General features: G+C 44.1%; 1 protein-coding gene across 1 annotated transcript in view; it reads left to right on the top strand.

The window, feature by feature from the left end:
* GRIN3A (glutamate ionotropic receptor NMDA type subunit 3A) overlaps positions 1 to 16,647 on the top strand; it is a 90,264-nt gene that overhangs the window by 69,583 nt on the left and 4,034 nt on the right. Inside the window, exons 7-8 of the mRNA XM_032770216.1 lie at positions 13,322 to 13,486; positions 15,665 to 15,738. Of these exons, the coding sequence (XP_032626107.1) occupies positions 13,322 to 13,486; positions 15,665 to 15,738 (239 nt within the window). The remainder of the gene's footprint in view (positions 1 to 13,321; positions 13,487 to 15,664; positions 15,739 to 16,647) is intronic.

Here is a 16,647-nt window from a genome sequence, read left to right as displayed (position 1 = left end):
ATTTGAAAACAAGTCTCTTGAATTAAACCAGATCAAGATTGCCAATAGGCAATGGCAGTTAATTAGCACAAGTTGCTTAAAATTGAAAACCCTTGTCTGCCAGGGTCAAACTTGACTTTTGAGTGCTTCCCTATGAAATGTTAAATTGGCTTGTTAAGCTTTTACATTTTAAAGAGGGCAGTGAAGTCTCAAATACATTTGACAAGTCTCTTTTTGAAGAGTCCTTTGGAAGCTTTGCCATGGAAGCAGGGCAATGTTTGTTTTCAGCCCTAGTATAGAACTACATGGAGCATGGGACCATAGTAAGGGGGCTGCATTAAACTGAATTTTAGAGTTTCTGACCATGGGATTTAATCATACAAGACTGTAGTTCTGTGGTTGTTAGCAATGGGGGTTTCTTAACATATACCCAGAAGCCTGAGTATAGAACTCCTCACGGAGCAGGGAATCTCAGCTTCCAGTGAAATGCTCTTTTGCCTCTCCCCAAGTTACACTGACAACAAAATGGATGAACTGAATGACTTCAGTGTCTGATTCACACAACCCCTAACCTCTGTCTGCCTCCATCTCTCTCACCTACTTCAAACTGGAGACTGATACAGGAGGGCCAGGGAGCAGTGGTAGAGGGGAAATATATAAGCCCTAGGCTAATTAAGGCATGGTTCCCTGTAGACTAGGGAGGGTTGCTACAGGTTAATTGGAGCACCTGTAGTCAATTAGTGCCCTGTCAGGAACCTAATAAAACCCCCCTGCTTCAGGCAGTCAGAGGAGAAAATAAAATAAAACTGGAACTTGGAGGTGTGTTGTGAGATCTGAAAGACCAGAGAACCAAAGTAAGGGACACACTCTTCTCCCAGCGTCTAAGGACTGAGGATAACCCCTCCCAAGGGGGAAGAGGGTAAGAAACCCGCAGGGATTGCGAGGGGCTGGGACTCAGCGTGAGGAGCAAACCCAAACCCCTCCCCCACTTCCCTCCTCTACCACCTTCCCAGGCCACTAGTGGGGCCTTCGGTGCCCAAAAGCAGGGGCAAAGGGTGGTGTTTTAGGGTCCCCCTGCACCCCTCCCAAAAAAAGCGCAGAACCCACCATATGAACATTGGCCATTTTGTCACAAGACCTATAGGGTCCACTAGCTGGCAAGGTGCCATATGGATCACAGCTCTCATCTCTGCTGCAAAAAATACACTGGAACTGCTGAACATGGAATTTTCCCTCCTTCTTTCCACTTTCACCCACACAGATGCATTGACAAGCTGCCCCAGGGTGCTGTTCAGACTTTGCACTACATGGAGCATAGCCAGCTCTCTTCATGAAAGTGAATTGAATAGAATCAATGCCCACTGGCATTGTGATGGCAATGCAGCTCTCACAGACTGACTGACAGATGTCTAGTAGTCATTAAACCCCCTCGTTCATTTTGACACCTTCAGTGATGTAGGTGGGCGAGGGACTCACCATCATACTGAGAAGTAGGGTTCTAGTGGGCAAGAGACAGGGCTAGAGACATATCTGGTTGTCAGGAGCCTCTGGAGAAATTAATCCAGTCTAGGGCTATATTAACTTTGACTTTTGAAACAACAGTTGTACAGCCGCATAACCTATTCTTTAGTGTCAGGCAGAAGAGATCTCAGGAGTGGGACACGTTGCTCCATGTTTTCTCCTCTGCAAGTCAACCCATCACAGCATTTCATGCCCATCCAAAAACAACAAAAAAGCAGCCTCCTAAAGTTGTTAGTGATCCAGACAATTTTTGGATGAATATATTAGATGAGTACAGACAAAAGCAGAAACCACCTGAGACCCAAAGCTGTAAGATCTGCACCACACCATATCTAGAGCATTTTATTTGCATGTGTAGGGTCTAGAGCGAGAGTGGGGATATAAGGAACCTTACCTGTAGCATCAGTATCTCATTGAGCCAACTGAATTCCTGAATCAGACTTTTGGCTAGAGCTAGAATTCAGATCCAGATTTTAGGCATCCCCAACATTAGTCAGTTCTGCAATTATGGCTGGAATTTCTTTCTACTTTTGACAAGAGGCTCTTGTTTGGGGGTGGATTTCTCAGGTCTTGAAGATTGTCTCTAAAATCTCAGGACTTTTGGCTATGCCACCGTAAATCTGACAGTGAATAGATTAGAAGAGGGACAGATAGATAGGACCTGCCCAGGCAAGCTGCAGAGAAGATGCTCCTTGACTCTTGTTATTTTCTGGATTAAATTTAAAATCATTTATTTGATGTCTTCTTTTTTTTTTAAGGGCGGGAGGGTGTCAGTTAAGAGGGGTCATGTAGGTCTTTTCTCTTGTCTCCTGTAAACATGCATGGATCGACCAAGACATTAAGAACTACAGCACATAATTACCTCAATAGAGACATCTAGTGGCTCTAACATTAAAAAGGTTCCACAGACCTTTGTTAAAGAAACATTACATATGTGCTTTTTAGGTGCTACTTGTACTCAGTTAATGAGGGATGAATCAAAAGGAAAGCGAACAATTTATTGACTTGGAATGGATAAAATAGCAACCTGAGATCCACAGATATTGAGAGACTAAATATTGAAACCGTGTAATTCTTGTCATTTTTCTGATTATAACCAGTTTAAACACAAAACTCATAAGAGAAGTGCTCCTGCACATCCATCCACTGTAAACACAGCAGTAACATTGTGACTGATCCAAAGCCCACTGAAAGAAATGCTATTCAGGAGTTCGCAATCAAGCACTTTATGTAGTTTTAGCCCAGTCCTGTGTGATGCTAAGAGACCTGGGTCAGGATCATTGGGTCCTGTGGTAGCAGCTCAGATCATATCTGTTTGAGGCAGGTAGAAACGGTGGAATTATCAAAGCAGTCAAAGATTCCCAATGGCCTGCTAAGAATATGGATATGAGAAGAGATAAGGGAAGAGTGGGGAGAAAAGTCTGCAAAAATTCTCTCAAAAGAGCATTTCACAGTTTGACTGTGTTCGCAACCTGTGTGTTTCCCCTTTCTGCGAATCTTCAAACCTGTCACAATTCCAGGGGAAGCTGCACTTTAGACCCCTTTTAGTCGCTCTTGAGCGCACCCTCCAGGTGACACATCCCCTCTCTCACTTCCCCTCAGAGGTAGCTCCAGGCACCAGCGCAGCAAGCACATGACTGAGGCAGCAAGCCGCAGGGGGCACCCTGCCGGTCGCTGTGAGGGCGGCAGTCAGGCAGCATTCGGCGGCACACCTGCGGGAGGTCCACCGGTCCCGCGGTTTCATTGGCAATTCGGCAGTGAGTACACCGAAGGCGCGGGACCGGCAGATCACCCGCAGAAACACCACCGAATCCGCGTGACCAGCTGTGCTTGGGGTAGCAAAAAACAGCTTGCAGGGGACTCTCAGTGGCCTCCCACCCCCAGCTCCCAACAGCACTAACCCAACAGTTTGCCTCCTGGGGCCTGTGACTTAACCAACGAGCTGGTTAAAGGGACTCAGACATCACTTCTTCACAACCAAGCATTAGTCAGTCACCCAGAGTACATAGCAAGTGGAGAGAAGGGAGAAAACAGCAACAGGCCTATATGCCTGGCTCCTTCCTCCACTTTATTCTCTCCCTGCCAGTGATGGATAAGCTCCACTGAGGCCAGACCTTCCTACTTCTAGGCGTGGAGTGAGAGACCCCTGCAGTTTTCTCTGTCTCTGTGTCAGAGGCCACGTCTAGACTACGCGCCGTATCGGCGCGTTAAAATCGATTGCTCTGGGATCGGTATATCGCGTCTAATCTAGACGGGATATATCGATCCCTGAGTGCGCTTATATCGATTCCGGAACTCCACCAACCCCAACGGTGTTCCGGAATCAACATGGCGAGCCGCGGACATCGATCCCGCGCGGTGAAGACGGGTGAGTAAATCGATTTTAGATATTCGACTTCAGCTACGTTATTCACGTAGCTGAAATTGCGTATCTAAAATCGATTTTATCCCATAGTGTAGACCAGCCCAGAGACTCCTCTCCAGCCACTGCTGACCACTCAACCCACTTCTTCCCTAGTCCAGGATCTTTGTGGTTTTAGTATCCCCTTTGACCCTGTTTTGGGGCCTGGGAAGACTAGACCTTGCTAGCCATGCTGGAGCCAGGCTGGAGCATTCTCCAGTTAGATTGAAGCTCTCTGGGGCAGAGACTGTATCTTTGTTCTGTTTGTACAGCCCCCCGAACAATGGGATCTTGTTCCATGGTTGGGACTCCTAGGTACCACAGTAATACACAAAAAAATAAAAATCGCAACGTGACCATTGTTTCCTCCAGGACCTTACCTATTCTCCAGCTGTATTTTATCTTTGCCACAGTTGCATTTGCTGTTTGTTTTCCTCTCTACTAGCAGCCTTTAAGTAAACTCTTTGCAGTCAGACAGGATAATAGCGAACGGATAAATTGAGATGCATAAGATGTTCATTAAAAAAAAGGCAGATAACTGCCTCATTCTCCATAGGTGTAATACTTTTAACCTGAATGCTGGAATGATGTAAATATACATGTAAAATTCATGCTTTCTTAAATATTTTTCCCAGCACAATGCTTTATTAATAGAGCTGTGAAAGACCTTTGCAATTAAGGCTGAGACCCTGTGACATCTGCCTGCAGGGCCAGTTCTAGGTTTTTTGCCAGCCCAAGCAAAAAAAACCAAAAAAAAACAAAAAAAACCCCTCTGAGAGTGCAACTGCCGAAGCAAAAAAATCAAACAAACATAAAAAAAAAAAAAACCCACCCAGAATGCCACCCCTGGAATTGTGCCGGCCCAAGCACATGCTTGGTTTGCTGGTGTCTAGAGCCGGTCCTGTCTGCTTGGTTTGGGTTGCAATGACGAATTCAAAACTCAGACTACATTCCTGGAGAAATTCACCAAAAATGCCAAAACATTTGAGCAAATCTGGGCCAAGTCTCCAGCAGATGGAGGGTGATTTATGGTTTCACAAAGAAGAATCATAGAAGATTAGAGATGGAAGGGACCTCAAGTCCAATACCCTGCTCAAAGAAGGACCATCACCAACTAAATCATCCCAGCCAGGGCTTTGTCAAGCCTGACCTTAAAAACCTCTAAGTATGGAGATTCCACCACCTCCCTAGTAACCCCCATTCCAGCGCTTCACCACCCTCCTAGTGAAATAGTGTTTTCTAATATCCAACCTAGACCTCCCCCACTGCAACTTGAGATCGTTGCTGTTTGTTCTATCATCTGCCACCACGGAGAACAACTGAGCTCCATCCTCTCTGGAACCTCCTTTCAGGTAGCTGAAGGCTGCTATCAAATCCCTCCTCACTCTTCAGCCTCATCTCATAAGTCACATGCCCCAGCCTCCTAATCATTTTCGTTGCCCTCCATTGGACTCTGTCCAATTTCTCCACATCCTTTCTGTAGTGGAGGGCCCAAAACTGGACACAATACTCCAGATGTGGCCTCACCAGTGCCACATAGAGGGGAATAATCACTTCCCTTGATCTATTGGCAAAGCTCCTACTAATGCAGCCCAATATGTCGTTAGCCTTCTTGGCAACAAGGGCACACTGTTGACTCATATCCAGCTTCTCCTCCACTGTAATCCCCAGGTCCTTTTCTGCAGAACTACCACTTAGCCAGTTGGTGCCTAAGTGAAGGATTCTGCACTTGTCCTCATTGAACCTCATTAGCTTTCTTTTGGCCCAATCCTCCAATTTGTCTAGGTCACTCTGGACCCTATCCCTACCCTCCAGCGTATCTACCCCTCCCACCAGCTTAGTGTCATCTGCGAACTTCCTGAGGGTGCAATCCATCCCATCGTCCAGATCATAAATGAAGATGTTGAACAAAACCGGCCCCAGCACCGATCCACGGGGCACTCCGGTTAATACCGGCTGCCAACCAGCCATTGAGCCATTGATCACTACCCATTGAGCCTGACAATCTAGTCAGCTTTCTATCCACTTTATAGTCCATTCACCCAATTCATACTACTTTAACTTGCTGGCAAGAATACAGTGGAAGGCCATATTTAAAACTTTGCTAAAGTCAAGATATATCACATCCACTGCTTTCCCCTCATCCACACACAGCCAGTTATCTCATCATAGAAGGCAATCAGGTTGGTCAGCCATGACTTGCCCTTAATGAATCCATGTTGACTGTTCCTGGTCACCTTCCTCTCCTCCAAGTGCTTCAGAATGGATTCCTTGAGAACCTGCTTCAAGATTTTTCCAGGGACTGAGGTGAGGCTGACTGGTCTGTAGCTCCCCGGATTCTTCTTCTTCCTCTTTTTAAAGATGGGCACTATATTTTCCTTTTTCCAATTGTCTAGGACCTCGCCCGATTGCCATGAGTTTTCAAAGATAATGGCCAATGGCTCTGCAACCACATCAGCCAAATCCCTCAGCACCCTCGGATGCATTAGATCCGGATGCATGGACTTGTGCATGTCCAGCTTTTTAAATAGTCCTTAAACTGTTCTTTCACCACTGAGGGCTGCTCACCTCCTCCTCACACTGTGCTGCACAGTGCAGCAGTCTGGGAGCTGACTTATCTGTGAAGATTGAGTCAAAAAAAGCATTGAGTCACTAGGTTGCCTCCCCCATTCAGTAAGGGTCCCACACTTTCCCTGACAACCTTCTTGTTGCTAACACACTTGTAGAAACCCTTCTTGTTACCCTTCATATCCCTTGCTACTGCAACTCCAATTGTGCTTTGGCCTTCCTGATTACACCCCTGCATGCTCGAGCAATACTTTTATACTCCTCCCTAGTCATCTGTCCATGTTTCCACTTCTTGTAAGTTTCCTTTTTGAGTTTAAGTTCACCGAAGATTTCTCTGTTAAGCCAAGTTGGTCACCTGCCATATTTGCTATTCTTTCTACATATCAGGATGTGTTGATCCGGCACCCTCAATAAGGCTTCTTTAAAATACAGCCAGCTCTCCTGGACATCTTTCCCCCTCAGTTAGCCTCCCAGGGGATTCTGTTCATCAGCTCCCTCCAGGGGTTATGTTATCATGTTGGTCAATGCTGGTTAGCACCAGAAAATCATCCTTGGAAGACCTGCCTTGCAGAGGCTCCTATGAATGACTTAATTGACTCACATTGCCTGATACACTTACCAGTAAGTGTCCCTATCCGTAGGGTATTCTTCATTATCTCTAAATCGTGGGAAAAGCAAGGGAGCCTAGTATCTGAGTAGTCTCAGGTCCAAATTGGCATAGGCAGCAATTAAATTAAGTCTGAGCATCCCATTCTAGCCTTGAATGAATTTTTCTATACTGAAAAAAATCAAGTCTCTGGCGAGAGTAGAACAAAGACTAGGATGGAAGGATTCATAATGATCAGGGCTCAGCGGCATTTGTCGAGCTATATGACTGAGCCTGGAAAATATTTGCACATTATTCCTGGCTCTAACCATTGGAGCAAGACTCATTGCCCTTGTTTATGCTTTTGCCCCTCAAACATCTCACCATTGCAACCACCAGTACCATTCAGCGGTGGGGCCAACAATAGAAACCCTATTACAGACAAGGGGCTAGTTTATACTCCATTGAGAGGTCGGTTTGTTCTCTCTCTTTCCCTGGCATTCTTTTAGGATTAGGGTATTTGAGGGACTTAGCATTGGATAGCAAGTGTTTTCTCTACGTGAATCTCTTGTTAATTGCATGGCTTCCTTCCATTTGAATAATTTCTTGGGAGGTTCTCTCGTTTATTTAATTGGACGCTGGACTTGATTTTCCTTCTTAAATTTACCTCATCCTGGTTTATTGGACAAAGTTTGCACTGACCGTGTTTTTACATGGAGTAATTATTGCCTGTGCCATTGAAGAAGGGGCATGGATGTCTCAACAGCACAGTAATGGACTTTAGAGACTTTCTTCTCTAGGAAACCAGTTCAACTCAAGCTCAGGAGTGACTGAAGGGTATTTCTCTCTACAGTCTGTTTGGTGGCCCATGTACAGTAAGTTAGTTATCTCAGTCCTGCTATTCCTAGACAGGTGTCAATGTCACCAAACCATTCCTCTAGGTGGAAGGAAGGACAAAGACTGAGTTGTGAAACTTCTTGTCCCCTGGGATCTCAAGAGATGGTCACTTCAGGTTAGGGTTATGGGGAGATACATGGGCTCCCATGGTGAGCAGCTGTCTGAAAAACAGGCTGACACTGAGATTATATCTGCACTACAATACAAAGCCCATGGCACCAAGTCTCAGAGCCCAGGTCAGTTGACTCAGGCTTGCCGGGTTTGGGCTGTGGGGCTAAAAATTGCAGTGTATACAGGGGGCCTTGGCTGGAGCTCAGGCTCTGAGACCCACTCCACTCACCAGGTCTCAGAGCCTGGGCTCCAACCCAAGCCCACACATCTTCCTTGCAAAGTTTAGCCCTGCAGCCTGAGCCCCATGATCCCAAGTCAGCTGACTTGGGCCAGCCATGCCACGGGTCTTCCACTGCAGCGTAGACAAACCGTGGCAGGTTCTGTGAAGGAGTCAGAAAGAACCAGGCTTTTCCAGATCCAGGGTATGGTAAGCCTGAGAAAGGGCCAGAGATGTGTGTACTCTGATTTATTGCTTTTAAGATGAGTTTTCCCTGAAATGCTTTTGTTCTAAGTCAATAATATTTTGCTTGAAGGAGACAGCTGGATCACAACAGTTTGATTCAACCCAAACAATTTTTTTTTCAAAAATTGCCTGCCAACCTAAGGGGGGAAAAAATCAATTATTCACCCAGCTCTGCATATATGAGTATTAAGTATGCTGACTGGGAAAGTGAGGAAGAGCTCAAAAGAATACACTGGAAAATTGATGACAGATTTGGATTTGAAGCAGCTTGTTCAAACTGAACAAGGACTTTCCTTTCCTAAAAAGCAAGTGGTCTCATTTAGCTCATTACTTAGTGAATCAGGCAAAGATGCTACACCTCATTCATCAGCAGGTGATGCTAAGGAAGTGATATTGGATTTCAAAGTGAGGGCTGATGGAGTGTTCGTTATCGTTCCTTGCACCGTTATTGAGAAGGATTGGATTATGGATTTGGCTGGGAAGAAGAGAGATCGTTACCAAAGTCCATGGGTATTTTTCCAAACCAATGTTGAACTACTGAGAGCAAGACAGACATTTGTTTCTCTAAGGAAATACTTGGGCCAGGCTGGCTTCAATGGAGTTACTCGGATTTGTACCAGCTGAAGATCTGGCTCTTCAAGTCCGAGGTCTAGCTCCTCAAAGGCATTTAGGTGCCTAACTCCCATTGCAATGAATAGTAATTGGACGCCTCTGTACCTTGAGGATCTGGACCAGTGCCATGGCTACTGTTCTTTACCATGCCAAATTAAAGATGACCTACACAAATGGGGCTAAACGTATATTTTGTGACTTTGATGCAACATCCTTTCTGAGAGCACCCAGAGTAACCAGCACACATGAGGCCCCATGGAAGTGAAGGAAGGATGCATTAATGATTAAGGACAGAACTAAGCTTCAGGAGATCTGCCTTCTCTACTGCTATCTTCTTGCAGCCACAGTCATGTCATTTAACCTCTGTGTGCCTCAACTTACCCCCTTTGAAGTGGAGGATAACAATTCCGACCTCGTAGAGGTATGAAAGTTAAACCACTGATCCTTGTCAAACACGGTAAGGTCCTGGGGTGGAAGGTCCTATAGAAAGGATGTTACTTCTTATGGTTATTACAAAAAGACATCACTAGTGCTGCTGTTTAGCCCTCAACAGCAAATCATCATGGAATGCGATAAAGCTGCTATACAGTGTTGTAGCCCTGTTGGTCCCAGGATATTAGAGACACCAGGTGACCGGAAGAAGAACTCTGTGAAAACTCAGAAGCTGTGTCTCTCACCAACAAACATTGGTCCAGTAGAAGGTATCACCTCACCCACCTTGTCTCTGTAATAAATCTGCTGGGAAGCCTAGCAAAGAAGACTCATGAGGATCGTAAACAGTCAAGGTTGGTCCATTGAGAGCAGACTGAGATTAGCCATCAAATCTAATACAGCCAGGAGGAGGTAGGACGACACAAAACATGATTTCCTTTAGCAGAAAGGTAAGAGAACTTATTGATTTTCCAGGCAAAGCTTAAAGAATTATCTAAACTGCTGCTGATTCTCAGCTCTTCTCCCTACCTTAATATTTTTGTCTGCTCACAGGTGATTTGTGGCATTGAGTGCACAGAACCATTAAACACAAACCATCACCTTTTTGAAAGAAAAATGCACATGTGCGCACACAAAACACATAAAAAAGTTAGCATTTTGCAAGGAATTGCAGGGCAGGGATTAGTACGTCTCTCTCTCCAAGGATGTATAAATAGGTGGATACAGACTTTCTTAATTCTTGCATTTCTACACCTTTCTAACTACTGCTTTTCCCATTACTTAGCAGCAAACAGTTTGGAGACAGTAATGAACAACATCATAACTCCATGGCCTCCTTTTGGGCAGAGTTATCACTTGAGTGCCCACTGTGGTTGCTCAGAACTTCATGGTCACAGCAAGGATAGATTTCAGAACCTCTTGCTCCCAAAACACAGCTACTACCACTTGAACTTAGGTTGTAAACTCTTTGAGGCAGAGACTGTCTTTTTCTTTTGTGGATGTACAGTACCTAGCACATTAGGTCCTGGTCTAGATCTGTGGCTTCTAGGTGCTACTGCAATACAAATATGCTACAAATAAAAATATAGGAATTTCTGCTGGCAGCATACGACCTATGACACACCATTGTACATTTCAATCCTGCTCAGAAGTCAGCTGTGATACAGAAAAACCAATTTATTCAATTCTGTCTGTTCTGTCTGAAAACAGAGCTGAACATGTATGCATTATACACAGTAAGCCGTGAAGCTTGTCGTTCTGAAGTGCGGTGATGTAAAGCAAGACAGCAACATATAACAAGATGCACTGCATCTCTGTTCTCTTGATTTGTGTACTGTGCAGTATAAACAGCTAAGAAAATTAGCAATTTATAATAGTTCGCGCACCTGTTATTATGTTGAATCATTTCATACTCTCCGAGTCATGGTGTGGTAATTATTTCCTCCCCCTCCTACTTGTCCTGTTTAACTTATTCCTGAAATTTATCTCTAAAGTGTGGCCTTTGAAGGGTGGCTGCTTCATTTTGTTTATCTTCTTTTTTAACACCAGATGAAGTATTTTTCATGCTTGCTTTGGCATTTCATAGGCTAATAGAAATAGATGTCTTGTTTGAGGCAATTTAAAGAACCATAAACAACAAATAACAATATATCAGAGACACCATTGCTGAGATTTCTTTCGCCTGTACCCAGCTAAGCTGCGAATGAGTTCAGTAGGGCTGACAAAATGTTTGGCAATACTGAGTGTCTTGCCAATCACTTTCTATTGAAGACAATGGATCTACGCTGATTTATACCAGCTGTGAATCTGGCCCAGTCTATTTTTTCGGCACCTCAGTCTCAAGGGCGTTGAAATGGAACAAGATCAAGAATGAACATTCTGGACCCTTCAGTTGTCTGGTGGCGGTTGATATTAGGACTATGATTTATTCGCAGGTTTTGCTCTTTGTTGGCCAGGGTTTTATTATTCTGGCCCAGATTCTCAGGTGTGACATGGCTGCTTAGCAGCCTAAAGCAGCCACAAAGCCAGCGGATCAGGCCACTGAAGGATCTCTGTTGCCTACAGGCTGCTGCACCACTTCATATCTGGCCATGGACACCAACACCCACTTCGCATATGGCATTCCCTTCCCTTGAGGTGGAGTGGGGTTTTTTTTAGAAGGAATGCCCCCCCTTGTTTGACAGTCTCTTTGATGGCATCAAAGATGGGGAAAAGAGAAGAGGTTAATTGAGATGGTCTGGAGCTGTTGTTAAAGTCTGATCCCATTTCATCCCAGGTCGGGTTTGTGATTCAGCTGGAGCCAGTAGAGATGGCAAGGTCAGCTGGGTCCCTCTCTCTGGCCTGGTTAGGACATCTTTCAGGATCATGATGACAAAGGCCGGGGATCCCAGGAGAGGGTAGGGGCACCATCCATGATGGTGAAGCTTTTAGCTTATGACCTTTTAGCTACTCCCAAAGACGCTGCTAAGTTTTTCCATGAGCTTTCCTGTTTTGCAATTATTTTCTTTAGAAGAATCGTTTCTACTCCCTATTATAGCACCTGGAACCTCTGATTCATAAGTAGAGTCACATTGTTCCTAGAAATTCTGCCCAGTGGCACATTGAGCAAGTAGGTAGCTTTCAGCAGACAACTCCAAATATATTGGTCATCCCAATGCCGGATAGCACTGCAATGCAAAACACCCCAGTATAGACAGGGCCTAACACTCCAGGGTTATATAATATCCCCAAAAGAGTGTGAATTAAAGACGCACAGTCCTACCTCTCTGTTAGAAATCCAGAGTTAGCTAACCTGTATATTCTGTTCTTCTGTTTACAATCATAGGGAATCTGTTTTTAATGGATGGGCACTGATTTTTATTCTTGGCAATATTCCTCAACTGGTTTGGGGGCAATGATTAAAGAACAGACATAATATTCCCTATTACACAGAAGACTATAACATGAAGGAACGGGCCCCATGTGGTCCGGATAACCATGTATATACGTGACTAAGTAATACTGAGTATACGCAACATGCAAGGCCTAGCCCCTTTCCCCACTAAACACACACACACAGAGCTTGGTTTCGAAAACTTAGAACACGGCAAGCACCACTAGAGGGCTCACAAACTATTTAAAGTGATTCTACCCAGTTCCTGTAAACTACAGCGTGGAGGAGAAAATTGTTCCCCTTTTCCTCAATTGCAGTCAACTTTCATGATAATGAAATGAGGATGGATATGCAGCTTAGTTAATTAAGGAAGTTGAGGCTGCCATGAATAGGGCATCTACTTGCAGTTTCTCCTTAATTAGTTCCCTCTTTTGCATTTAGAAAATCATTACCACTGCCTTTAAAAACAAAAACTCACTAACGATCACTCTTGACTCTCTGCTGACTAAAGCCTTGGCCCTCGATCCTTGGATGATGTTCAGCCAAGCAGTGCTAGTAGTTCCAGATTATAGCATAGCTACCACTGGTATAGGTATCTCATATGTGCGACTCATCTAATTTTCCCAGGAAAAAATATTAGTGGCGCAGATTCACATTGACCCCACGGTCCCTCTTCACAACTCTGACAGTGCAAAGACTCTTAAGGCAGCCAGGTTGGTATAAAGGGGCCTTAGTGTGAATGAGAATCAGTCCGTTATGCACCTGTTATGATTTGGCTAATGCATGCTCACTGAGATGATATTTACGCATTTGAAAATGCAATGTGTACTATGTACATTAAAATACACTAAGGGAGCATTTTATTTTTATTTTGCACAGACTCTGCAAATGGGCATTAACCACTTCTCCGGACTCTTTGTGATGTTATGCGCTGGATTTGTCTTGTCCATTCTCACCACCATTGGAGAACATGTAGTACACAGACTGGTCCTACCACGAATCAAAAAGAAATCCAGGCTGAAATACTGGCTCCATACAAGCCAGGTACGTATTCGAGAAGCTCGCTGGTAAATCCATCAAATGTTTCCAGAGCTGTTCAGTACAAGCCTGATCCAAAGCCACTGAAGTCAATGGAAAGACTACCGTTGGCTTCAATGGGCATTGACTCTGGCCTAGATTATTATTGGTAGCTTTGCTGTTCTAACGGAACCTGTTGCAGTTGACGTTGGTGCAAATTTTATCAATGACTTCGGTCGGAGTAGGTCCAGTGTCTCTAGCACCCCTTCTGTTATTAAGTATCAAGGGGAACCAATTAAAGATTATCAGTGTTATTTCTCAGACCAGTCAATCACTCTTTAATGGCAACGGGAAGGAAGTAGACACTAGGATGGGAACATTTACTTGTGGCACTGCAGGTAAAGTTTTCAAAGTAGCCTCCAAGTGGGCTAGGTGGCTCGAAGGAGCGATGATGGTGCTGCACATTGGCAAGAGAAGTCCAGACTTCCGCATACGCTGCTCAATATACAGCTGCACTGAAAATGAGAGGCCTTATTTTCATTTACATTAAGGCCCCTTAGTAGTGTAAAGAGGCATTAGTGCATATAAGAATCTAGACCCACATGTTTGGACTAAAAACAGGATAGAAAACAATGTAGGAAACTATACAATAACACTACCAGTAGATATGGAAAAATGGTACAGTTTTATCTGGAGTTCGTGTTTAATTTGGTCCTGCCACTGTCAGGAAGTTACAGAAGAGGTCCAGAGAAGGTCACTGATGTTTGGTGTTAGAAGGATGCTAGGGACTACATATGAGAGTTTGAGATCAAGATTAATTTAACAGTGAAGAGAGAGAGCATCAGAGGGGACTTGAAGTATTTGCTATCACGAAGTACATAGTGTAAACTGAAACACTCCCCCTTCTTTTTGCTTCTCAATCGTTACTGTTTTATAACCCAAACACTATGCAGTTGGCTTTCTCTGCTAGCTGCATTGTGAAACTACCTTTCCCAAGGTGAGCAGGGTCAGTCTTGAGGTATTTTCCCCCTTCTTTCCCCCATGAATGTTTGGATCTTATGTTTCCAGATGCCAGAGGAAGATGGCATCTCTAGCCCTACTACATTCTAGAGGTGTTCTTAGGAGCCATCACGGAAATTCCTGGGCTGTATTTCTGTGTACAATTGAGCAAAGCAGGGCTTTGGAGCGGAGCCGATAGCTGGAGCATGGACCAGCAGGTTTTTGCCTGGAGCTGAAGCTGGAGCCGAAGCTGGAGCCGGAGCAAAGCAATTCAAAAATTTGATTGCTCCAAATCCCTGGAACGAAGGCAGCATTTCCTGGAACGTAGAGCTTGCCTCTCTCTATTCTATCAGGTCCTCAGCTTGTATATCACCATGGAGTACCATTGACCTTAACTGAGCTACATCATCTTACACCAGCTGAGGATCTTGCCTCGAGTGAACTGCTAGAAGTCCAGCGAGAGCCCGACTCCAGCAACAAGTTGAATTTTGGCAGTAGCACAGAACAAGTTAAAAAGGAGAATGGCTGTGGAACTTTGTATCTTATACAGCCCCAGTCAGGTGAAAGCAGTTCGAGGAAGACCTCATTTGGTTGTCTGAGGACTGAGACATTGTTGGACGGTCCAAATTAAGCAAAGGCAACCATTTATCTATAAATACTAGAATATGAAAAAAAAAGAGAGGGAGGGTGGTTGTTCGGTGCGTTTTTGTTTTCTTAAATATACACAACTAGTTTGTATAAAAAGCCTGAACCAAAACCTGTTGAGCTTTGGGACAGTTTGAATTTTAATACACTACAAACTAGCATGAATTCTAAGTAACCTCTTGTTTATCAATATATTGATTCCCAAGCTTTTTATGAATGTCTAAAATGTGGGTTCGCCTCCTTTGGCACTGTGCTTGTAATAAAGTGGGGGAGATATATTTATCTTTCTGCCTTGGGGTATCTTATCTAATGGATACACTACTTTCTGGTAGACAGTCTAAAAACAGTGTACATCAGGAAATCAACCATTCTTTTTCCAGAAATAGGAGACCTTTTGACAACGAATAGGAGTTGGGCATTGTGTTTATATCCTGGAATGTGCAAAATAAAAAGCTACATTCAGGTGTACTCCACCTGAAAGACAATTGTTTGCCTGCCCCCAGAGGGGGGAGGGGCTCTTTTTTCTTGTGTTTAATTACTGCCCTGTCTCACTTCTTCTAGAGATTGCATCGCGCGTTAAACAGTTCATTCACTGAAGACAAACACCAGCCCAAGACAAAACGAGTAGAAAAGAGGTAAGAAAAAAGGGCTTATTTTGGAACTAGATCTGTTGGAACTGGATATCTGACCATAAACTTAAACATCTCCCAGAGGTAAAGATAAATCAAGACAGAAAAATGGTACTTTGATTATTAGCTAATGATATTATTACAGGCTGAAGTTCTTTAGATGCTCAAAGAGAAGCGGAAAATGCATATTTATTAGTTTAATACAGATTCCTAGTATTTTTTATCCACACTGCAATCATGAATCCAAACCCCAGTACCAGCCCCCATGCTCATTGCCAGCTGTCAATCTAGGTATATCTTAAGTGTAACTTGCTCTAGTCACAGATATACACCAGTCCTAAAATGGTCAAATAGCATGCAGGACAATCCCTTCTCCCAGGAATCTCAGCTCAGCCCAGGTCACAAGTCACTCCACCTCAGGCATTGACTCTAATTAAAGATCAACTCAAAGAGCAAACTCTCCTCCTGTTTGTACAGCTGCATGTCTCCAGAAGCTGTGTCTACACAGAACACTGCATAACCAAAGACAACACGACAGCACATCTTCCTAAGACTGAACACTTGCTCACACACTAAGAAAAAGAATTGGAAAAATGATGATACATCTACATCACAAGTTAAGGTGTGATTGTAGCATGGGCAGGCATACATGCCCTAGCTTTAATTTAGCTAACAAGAGTAGTAAAGATTTAGCACACAGACTCTGCCATGGGCAGCAACCTAAAGTCCCCAGTGGGCTCATAATGATGGGACTACCCCCTGCTAACATGTCTTCACTACTGTTTTGTTTTGTTTTGTTTTGTTTTAACTCACCTAGCTCGATTAAAGCTAGCAAGGATATGGCTACCTGTTACATTCACACCTGCATGTGTGGTATAGACATATCCTTAATGCAACAGCACCACCTAGTGACAC

Source organism: Chelonoidis abingdonii, chromosome 6, assembly GCF_003597395.2.
Source record: "Chelonoidis abingdonii isolate Lonesome George chromosome 6, CheloAbing_2.0, whole genome shotgun sequence".
Classification (NCBI taxonomy): Eukaryota; Metazoa; Chordata; order Testudines; family Testudinidae; genus Chelonoidis; species Chelonoidis abingdonii.
This window is presented reverse-complemented; position numbering and strand designations above follow the sequence as displayed.